Source organism: Osmerus eperlanus, chromosome 24, assembly GCF_963692335.1.
Source record: "Osmerus eperlanus chromosome 24, fOsmEpe2.1, whole genome shotgun sequence".
NCBI lineage: Eukaryota > Metazoa > Chordata > Actinopteri > Osmeriformes > Osmeridae > Osmerus > Osmerus eperlanus.
The window spans coordinates 530646-540478 of NC_085041.1; the positions used below are offsets into that span (position 1 = coordinate 530646).

General features: G+C 55.4%; 2 protein-coding genes across 3 annotated transcripts in view; both read left to right on the forward strand.

Moving 5' to 3' along the window:
* The first annotated feature begins 805 nt into the window (after positions 1–805).
* scly (selenocysteine lyase) lies at positions 806–7143 on the forward strand. Of its 2 annotated transcripts, none has more exons than XM_062450321.1 (13): positions 806–1080; positions 1551–1654; positions 1799–1908; positions 2194–2294; positions 2442–2628; positions 2822–2949; positions 4031–4189; positions 4357–4463; positions 4732–4768; positions 4879–4962; positions 5082–5184; positions 5587–5662; positions 6052–7143. In XM_062450321.1, the coding sequence occupies exons 2-13, from the start codon at positions 1554–1556 to the stop codon at positions 6212–6214; spliced, it is 1356 nt and encodes a 451-aa protein (XP_062306305.1). In that variant the 5' UTR covers positions 806–1080; positions 1551–1553; the 3' UTR covers positions 6215–7143. The 2 variants fall into 2 exon arrangements, with proteins under 2 accessions (XP_062306305.1, XP_062306304.1); XM_062450320.1 differs by having other exon boundaries at positions 806–1168; positions 6052–7142.
* A 731-nt stretch (positions 7144–7874) lies between these two features.
* The window catches only part of espnla (espin like a), a 14546-nt gene continuing 12587 nt past the window's right edge, over positions 7875–9833 (forward strand). The window contains 3 exon segments of the mRNA XM_062450084.1: positions 7875–8121; positions 8123–8242; positions 8244–8268. Of these exon segments, the coding sequence (XP_062306068.1) occupies positions 7972–8121; positions 8123–8242; positions 8244–8268 (295 nt within the window). The 5' untranslated portion in view covers positions 7875–7971.

Genomic DNA, 9833 nt, shown 5'->3' on the forward strand with positions numbered 1-9833 from the left:
GGACGCTAGCTTTTTTATTTGAGGAGAAACACCTTGAGGTGCACTGTGTGTATCAGGCATTGTCTGATCTCTGAACATCTGTCTCGTTTGACTGTCTGCCCACCAAAGTTCCTCTGGTGCAACACAGAACAAATACACTGAATGTAACAGAAACAAACTATCAAACTTATTGCTATATTGGATTGTCGATTGCAAACCTATTTAACTGGTTTGGGTGCCGGATACAGTCAATAACTCAGTCAATAAGACTATTTGTAAGAAGTAGTATTTAATTTAGCCCCCGTAGACATTGTTACACAGTGTTAGTGTTCAGTATATTACTATCACTGTTCCTCTGGCCACAGCGTCCTTCACTAAACCCTGACAGCCTTGCAAAGCAGAACCTTTTCTAACCATCACCTCTGTTTGCATTTGTGTGCTTCCATATTTAACCAGAACTGTTTGTCATTAGCTCTGTCGAACTCCACACATAATCCTTTTTTTCTATTTTTTTCATGTTCATTTGCATTGTATATAGACATGATTGCTGTGAAAGATGTATTATAAAGCCGTAACCCGTTTATACCATCTTAAATGGGCAGTAGTTCAATCAATGTCTCTATTTGAGTGTTGGAGTTAAGCGTCAAATGTTTGTGTACACTAAACACATTGTCAGATATGAAATAAACGTGAAACATTATGCAACACTATCAATGTCTGCCAGTTTGTTTCTTTGCTTCTTGCATGACTAGAGGGAACTACTGATTTGGAACGGCACAGAACTGTAAGGGTTAACAGAGATGTCAACATGGCACTTCCGGTTCCAGAAGCGTCAGTGTTGAACTAAAAGGTCCACATGTTTTATACGATAAATAATGAATCCCGATTCACATCGCTTTGTCTCAACGCGGCCGGTCGACAGGTCGATCCTCAGTGCTAAGATATAAAGGAACGTCAATATATGTATATCATTGTTTACCATCATAGATAGCCGTTGTTGGCTGTGGGTCTTACCTGTATCATAACGACTCAAACTTCTGCTACACTGGTGTTTCGAATCGGCGGCACCAAACTGGTGCACCGCGTGATGGCCCGACAAACGTAAATAAGTGTCATCGAAGCTACCATTTCGAAAGCTCGTTAGCAAATCATTGACAAGCTTTCTTCCAGCCACTTTCGCGTCTCCAAGGTTAGACAGTCGTAAACTTGAAGTGTCTGTTTTTATTGTGATACTGATGTTGGTTAAAAAAAAAGCATCTAAACAGCCTGTTTGAGGACATGAGTAAACTGATTTGCTAGCACCCGCTACACAGTTAACGTTAGCTATTAAACTGTATCCATGGATGGACACGCACAATATTTTAGCTAGCTAGCTATTGGCTAGGTAGGAACTACTACTGTACTGTTGTTACTTTGGTCATGTTCAGCTAGGCATTACCTACGTTTATTTTGTCTCACGCTCACTCAGTCACAGTGTAGCTCATAACTTAATCCAGTTAGCTATCTAACTTTCTTTGCTATACATTCTTTGTAACAAAATCAGCAATTGAGTTTGTGACTTTTTTCAATAGTTTATGATGACTGACCCGGGCGCGAGCTGCAATAAAGGCCACCATCATCATCATCATCACGCATATCATGACCATACACTGGATCATCCGTCAGATGTCGATAGGTTTGACCAAGTTAATCCACATTTGTAAACAACTCAGTCGTTTGCATATTTGATCAGAAACGTTTAATAACGCTAACTCTGGCTTATTCTTGTCCGTTTTCTTTACCGGTGTCATCACCCGTTCCAATAACCATCATCATGCAGGATTTACATGGACTACAACGCCACCACCCCTTGCGAACCTGAGGTGGTCCAGGCCATCTCTGATGCGCTTCTGGAGGCCTGGGGGAACCCCAGTAGCGGCTACGCTGCCGGTAAGAAGCAGGTTGTGATACCTAGCTTCTGTCCAGTCCTGTTGATATAGCTGGTCTATGAAAGCAAATCAGTGAAATCGTGTTTTGTTTTGCATTAAATACTTAATATTGACATTTAAACACCACCAAATTTGTTGGTTTTTAATTCACCTCTTTAAAATGTAAATATAAATGAATTTCAATGTAAAAAAAAATGACTCAAAGATTGGTTAAATCGGTTAATCGCTGCATCCCTCTTTACTAGGTCCAGGTGTTCATTTCAGAGATCTTGGTTTCTCGCCCCAGGTGTAAAAGCCAGGCAGATTATCAACCAGGCCAGAGAGGATGTGGCCCGCATGGTGGGCGGGAACGCAGAGGACATCATCTTCACCTCGGGAGGAACTGAGGTGTGCAAGACATGACACAGCTTCACTGACTATAACATTATCATTTATTCACTATTCTTAACTGTTATTTCTTCAGTCCAGCGTGTCCTGTGCAGTGCAGCGTTGGGTTTTACTCGGTCAGTGACGTGTGATCCTCTCACCTCGCAGGCCAACAACCTGGTGTTCCACACGGCAGTGGAGCACTTCAACAGGAGCTGCAGGGAGGAGGAGCTGTCTGTGGGGGGGAGACGGCCCCTCAACGGGGCCCCAGACATCCCCCACATCATCACCTCCAGCGTGGAGCACGACTCGGTGACCTTGATCGCCAACCACCTGCAGAAGGAGGGGAGGGCAGGTGGGTCGATGCCTACTGTGTTGTAACTGTTCAGGCTGGACACAAACCCTCGGTTTATGAAAGTTGTAACACCAGTGGTTGTAGCTGCCGAAAATAACACTTGAGATACTTTGTCTTGTACTTTACATCTTCAAGTTGTCCTTTCTGAATCCCTGACGGTTGCTCTAAAGTCCTCGCTTGGTTTTTGCCACAGATGTGACGTTTGTGCCCGTCTCCAAGGTGACGGCCCAGGTGGAGGTGGACGCTGTCATGGCCGCTGTGCGTCCCTCCACCTGCCTCATCTCCGTCATGATGGCCAACAACGAGACGGGGGTCCTGATGGTGAGACCAGACAGGGGAGACCAGACAGGGGAGACCAGACAGGGGAGACCGGACAGGGGAGACCAGACAGGGGAGACCAGACAGGGGAGACCGGACAGGAGAGACCAGACAGGGGAGACCAGACTGGGGAGACCGGACAGGGGAGACCGGACAGGGGAGACCGGACAGGGGAGGCCAGACAGGGGAGACCAGACAGGAGAGGCCAGACAGGGGAGACCGGACAGGGGAGACCGGACAGGGGAGACCGGACAGGAGAGGCCGGACAGGGGAGACCAGACTGGGGAGACCGGACAGGGGAGACCGGACAGGGGAGACCGGACAGGGGAGGCCAGACAGGGGAGACCAGACAGGAGAGGCCAGACAGGGGAGACCGGACAGGGGAGACCGGACAGGGGAGACCGGACAGGAGAGGCCGGACAGGGGAGACCAGACAGGGGAGACCGGACAGGAGAGACCAGACAGGGGAGACCGGACAGGGGAGACCGGACAGGGGAGACCGGACAGGGGAGACCGGACAGGGGAGACCAGACAGGGGAGACCAGACAGGGGAGACCGGACAGGCGAGACCGGACAGGGGAGACCAGACAGGGGAGGCCAGACAGGGGAGACCAGACAGGGGAGACCAGACAGGAGAGACCAGACAGGGGAGACCGGACAGGGGAGACCGGACAGGGGAGACCGGACAGGAGAGGCCGGACAGGGGAGACCAGACAGGAGAGGCCAGACAGGGGAGACCAGACAGGGGAGACCAGACAGGGGAGACCAGACAGGAGAGTCCAGACAGGAGAGGCCAGACAGGGGAGGCCAGACAGGAGAGACCAGACAGGGCCTTGATCAGCCTTCCTGTAAAGTAAAATGACCAGGAGGATGAATGTGATTGGTTGAAACGGGTTGTAGGATTTGGGTTACCAGGAAGCCGCAGTGTTCATCCAAGCTCGGGTTAGAACACCAGTTCCTCTGCTCAGTGTGCAGCATCAGAACAACAACAGGGGTCTTGATTGTGAGAGGAGCAGGATTATATAACATACTAAAACATAATCTGTTCATGTATGACCATATTAACCCCGCCCCTCCTCCCCAGCCAATCAGAGAGCTTGGTCAGAAGGTACGCGCCCTCGACAAGCAACGGCACCAGTATCCCAGAATCCTTCTGCACACAGATGCAGCCCAGGCTATAGGAAAGGTGCCTGTGGACGCCCGCGACCTGGAAGTGGATTACCTCACCATCGTGGGTCACAAGGTCAGCAGGTCTCATTGGCTGTGTGAGGATGACATCAGAGCACAGAAAGCGCTGTCCCTTTAAGACTGGCTCCCACTCCGCTGCTCGTCAGCCATGTTTAACCAGATATTCGATTCAGACGCTGTGATTGGCGGATGTAACCCCAGGAGGGCTGGTGTCTGTTGCAGTTCTACGGCCCCCGGATTGGAGCCCTGTATGTGAACGGTCCCGGGAGCTCCGCCCCGCTGTACCCCCTGCTGTTTGGAGGAGGCCAGGAGAGAAACTTCAGACCAGGGTACCGTTCATGCCAGCTTGAGCCTCTTATGTTTAATCATTCATCAGCTGCCATGTACATCTAACACAACGTAGACCAGCTATCACATACAGCACTCCTGCAACATAGACCAGCTATGGTGCCAGACTTTTACTACCATACTTTTACCATCGTAACAGCTTAGAACAGCTACCATCCATGTATACAGCAAGCTGAGGGTTTAGAATGAGCAGCAGAGGAGACTGGAATGTCTCACTGGGTCTTGAAGGACTCTTGTTTTCTCTTCCAGAACTGAGAACACAGCGATGATCGCTGGCCTGGGAAAGGTAGGTCCTCCGCTGTAGGGAGTCTAGCTAGTAACACGCCAAGCTGAAGGGCTCTGTAGTGCTGCATGTTGGACATGCTTGGAGGCTAAGCTGTGTTGTTGGGTTGTCAGGCTGCAGAGCTGGTGAACTCCAACCTGCCTGGATACCGCAGCCACATGCTCAGCACCAGACTCCACCTGGAGCAGAGACTCAAGGTGAGACACTCATGACATCATTTCCTGTTAGCCTCGTACATCATTTCCTGTTAGCCTAGTACATCATCAGGTTGAATTGACATCCAGTTTGTGTGACCAGGCTGTGTTTGTGTGGCCAGGCTGTGTTTGGGGAGAGCAAGCTCCGTTTCAACAGCCTCTTCCCCGGCTCCGAGTGTCTTCCCAACACGTGTAACATTTCCATCCTGGGCCCCGGATTGGAGGGTGAGTCGGGTCATGACCCCAACCTTGCTTCCTGTATTGTGATTGGTGTGTTTCAGTGTCCTCCAGCCCCGCTCCCAGTCTGGTCCCAGGGAGGTCGTGACCTGCCCTAGCAGGGCAGCTTGTAAACAACTAGCTCTGAATTATTTATACCTGTCCCCTCTCTCCTCTCCCTCCTCTCCCTCCCTCCCTCTCTCCCTCTCTCCCTCCTCTCCATCCCCCCCTCTCCTCCCTCCCTCTCTCCCTCCTCTCCACCCCCCCCCTCTCCTCCCCCCCTCTCTCCCCTCCCCTTTCCCCCCCTCTCCTCCCCCTCCTCTCCCTCCCCCCACCCCTCTCCCCCCCTCCCCCCCCCTCTCCTCCTTCCCTCTTCTCCCTCCTCTCCCTCCATCCTCTCCCTCCCCCCAGGTAGGAAGGTGTTATCCAGCTGTAAGAGGCTGCTCGCCAGTGTGGGAGCTGCCTGTCACACAAACAGAGGAGACAGGTGAGAGGACATTTCCCCTGCAGCAGAGACATAACCACTACCTTCCCAGTATAACATCCTCCCTGCAGCAGACATAACCACTACCTTCACAGTATAACATCCTCCCTGCAGCAGACATAACCACTACCTTCACAGTATAACATCCTCCCTGCAGCAGACATAACCACTACCTTCACAGTATAACATCCTCCCTGCATCACCATGGTTACCACACCGGCCTCACCGGCATTACTCTATATCACCACACCATCATAACCTGTGTCTCCCTATATCCTGCTGTGTCTGTGTGTGGCATGTGTGTGTGTGGCTGTGTGTGTGGTGTGTGTGTGGTTGTGTGTGTGGCGTGTGGTGTGTGTGGCGTGTGGTGTGTGTGGCGTGTGTGTGTTCAGGCCCTCCCACATCCTGCTGAGTTGTGGCGTTCCTCCAGAGGTGGCGTCCAACGCCGTGCGCCTGAGCGTGGGAAGAAACACGTCGAGGGAGGAGGTGGAGCAGGCGGTGCAGGACCTGAGGGCTGCCGTGACAACGCTGGAGCTGGCCTCCATGTTGGGATGACGACTTCACTGTCACACGTGCTGCAGAGAGCAGATGAGGAGCGCTTGTTTTGTTGGCGGTTACGGGTCTGATCCATGGGTTACTGTGCTGGGGTGAGGCTAATCTCTCATGCCCAAGTATCTGCCAGTATTTCCAATAGTAATGGAGCCATACTGTATATAAAGTAGTTACATACCTAGACATTGTGTGTGTATATAAAGCAAGGTCACAGTGCAGGCCATCTGCACTTCCATGAATACAATTATAAGAAAGCATTTATCTAACACTTTTTGGAGTTTTCATGACCTGAAGTGCATGCCAGGGGTGCACTTTGCACAATGGATGTGAGTGAATCAATTATTTAAACATAAATAATTTTAAATTAATGACATTCCTCTGTGAAGGATGTTGAGATGTGTACCTCGTGACAGCTGTTCAGGAAAACATGGTGGAAACACCCGTCATGACGAGCGCTCGTCACCTGCATCGTCACGGCCTCTGAATAACCCAGGACGTGTCACTGAGGACTTTATACAGAAGGAAACATGTTGATCTGATCTACTGTAATAAAATATGTAGTGGCATTTCCCTTTTGTTTTACTGTCATTCATGTGTTAAAGAGCGACTTGTCTTAATCCCAGGTGAGTTGTAATCTCCCGGATTATACCTAATGACCATTCCCTTTGCCCTTAAGAGATCAAGATGAATAAAAAAAAAAGCTGTTAATATATCTCGCTGGCTGTGATCCTCAGCGGCTGGCTGCGCCCGTCTCCCGTTACTCTGGTTTCCGTGGCGACTTTGGCCTGGTCAGCGGTGCGTGTGCGAGCGTGCGCTGGGCAGCGGGGAGCACCCGTCTGACTCACTGGCTCTGACCCTCCCCCCAGCCCCCCGGCCCGGCTGCCAGCTGTTCGCCACCACGGTGTCGCTTACCTGCCGGGGAGGAGGTGTGTATATGTGAGAGTGTGTGTATGAGAGCGTGTGTGTATGAGAGCATGAGAGCATGCTGTATGAGAGAGTGCAGCCTGGGACCGGAGCCTCCAGTCGTCCTGTGCTTCACAGCAGGACAGTGAGCAGCACAGTGAGCAGCACAGTGAGCAGCACAGTGAGCAGCACAGTGAGAGGCACAGTGAGCGGCACAGTGAGAGGCACAGTGAGCGGCACAGTGAGCAGCACAGTGAGAGGCACAGTGAGCAGCACAGTGAGCAGCACAGTGAGAGGCACAGTGAGCGGCACAGTGAGCAGCACAGTGAGAGGCACAGTGAGAGGCACAGTGAGCGGCACAGTGAGAGGCACAGTGAGCAGCACAGTGAGAGGCACAGTGAGCGGCACAGTGAGCGGCACAGTGAGAGGCACAGTGAGCGGCACAGTGAGCGGCACAGTGAGAGGCACAGTGAGCGGCACAGTGAGCGGCACAGTGAGAGGCACAGTGAGAGGCACAGTGAGCGGCACAGTGAGCGGCACAGTGAGAGGCACAGTGAGCGGCACAGTGAGCGGCACAGTGAGCAGCACAGTGAGAGGCACAGTGAGAGGCACAGTGAGAGGCACAGTGAGCGGCACAGTGAGCAGCACAGTGAGAGGCACAGTGAGAGGCACAGTGAGCAGCACAGTGAGAGGCACAGTGAGCAGCACAGTGAGAGGCACAGTGAGCGGCACAGTGAGCAGCACAGTGAGAGGCACAGTGAGCGGCACAGTGAGCGGCACAGTGAGAGGCACAGTGAGAGGCACAGTGAGAGGCACAGTGAGAGGCACAGTGAGAGGCACAGTGAGCCGGTGTGAGGATGGTGCTCCACCAGACCCTACAGGCAGCTGGCTGTGGGGACCTGTCTGTGCTGCGGGGGCTCGCTGCCTCCGGGGGCGTCTCCCCGGACATCATCGACCTCCAGGGCGCGGGGCCTCTGCACCACGCGGCGCGCTGCGGACGTCTGGAGGTGCTGCGCCCTCCTGGTGGAGGAGCTGGGGATGCGGGCCGACCCCCGAGCCCGGAACAGGGCCACCCCTGCCCACGATGCCGCCGCCACGGGACACGCCCGCGAGTTGGAGTGGCTGGTGAGAGCAGGGAGGCTGCAGCCTGGAGGGTCAGTCTGGGGGGGGGAGGCTGGAGGTCAGTCTGGGGGGGGGGAGCTGGAGGTCAGTCTGGGGGGGAGGGAGGCTGGAGGTCAGTCTGGGGGAGGGAGGCTGGAGGTCAGTCTGGGGGGAGGGAGGGAGGCTGGAGGTCAGTCTGGGGGGGGGAGGCTGGAGGTCAGTCTGGGGGGGAGGGAGGCTGGAGGTCAGTCTGGGGGGGAGGGAGGCTGGAGGTCAGTCTGGGGGGGGGAGGCTGGAGGTCAGTCTGGGGGGGGGAGGCTGGAGGTCAGTCTGGGGGGGAGGGAGGCTGGAGGTCAGTCTGGGGGAGGGAGGCTGGAGGTCAGTCTGGGGGGGGGAGGCTGGAGGTCAGTCTGGGGGGAGGGAGGCTGGAGGTCAGTCTGGGGGGAGGGAGGCTGGAGGTCAGTCTGGGGGGGGAGGGAGGCTGGAGGTCAGTCTGGGGGGGGGAGGCTGGAGGTCAGTCTGGGGGAGGGAGGCTGGAGGTCAGTCTGGGGGGGGAGGCTGGAGGTCAGTCTGGGGGGAGGGAGGCTGGAGGTCAGTCTGGGGGGGAGGGAGGCTGGAGGTCAGTCTGGGGGGGGGAGGCTGGAGGTCAGTCGGGGGAGGGAGGCTGGAGGTCAGTCTGGGGGGAGGGGGGGAGGCTGGAGGTCAGTCTGGGGGGAGGGAGGGGTCAGTCTGGGGGGAGGGAGGCTGGAGGTCAGTCTGGGGGGAGGGAGGGGTCAGTCTGGGGGGGGGGAGGCTGGAGGTCAGTCTGGGGGGAGGAGGGGTCAGCTGGGGGGAGGGAGGCTGGAGGTCAGTCTGGGGGGAGGGTGGGTCAGTCTGGCGAGGGAGGGAGGCTGGAGGTCAGTCTGGGGGGAGGGAGGGGTCAGTCTGGCGAGGGAGGGTGGGGAGGGTTGGTCTGGGGGGAGGGAGGGTCAGTCTGGGGCGAGGGAGGGAGGGAGGGTTGGTCTGGGTGGGGAAAGGAGGGAGGAGAGGGGGGGAGGGTTGGTCTGGGTGGGGAAGGGAGGGAGGAGAGGTGGGGAGGGGTGGTCTGGGTGGGGAAAGGAGGGAGGAGAGGTGGGGAGGGGTTGGTCTGGGTGGGAAAGGAGGGAGGAGAGGGCGGGGAGGGTGGTGGGGAAGGAGGGAGGAGAGGGGGGAGGGGTGGTCTGGGTGGGGAAAGGAGGAGGAGAGGTGGGGAGGGTTGGTCTGGGTGGGGAAAGGAGGAGGAGAGGTGGGGAGGGTCTGGGTGGGGAAAGGAGGGAGGAGAGGTGGGGAGGGTGGTCTGGGTGGGGAAAGGAGGGAGGAGAGGTGGGAGGGTCTGGGTGGGGAAAGGAGGGAGGAGGGTGGGGAGGGTTGGTCTGGGTGGGGAAGGAGGGAGGAGAGGTGGGGAGGGTTGGTCTGGTGGGGGGAAAGGAGGGAGGAGAGGTGGGGAGGGTCTGGGTGGGGAAAGGAGGGAGGAGAGGTGGGGAGGGTCTGGAGTGGGGAAAGGAGGGAGGAGAGGTGGGGAGGGTCTGGGGGGGGAAGGAGGGAGGAGAGGTGGGGAGGGTCTGGGTGGGGAAAGGAGGAGGAGAGGTGGGAGGGTCTG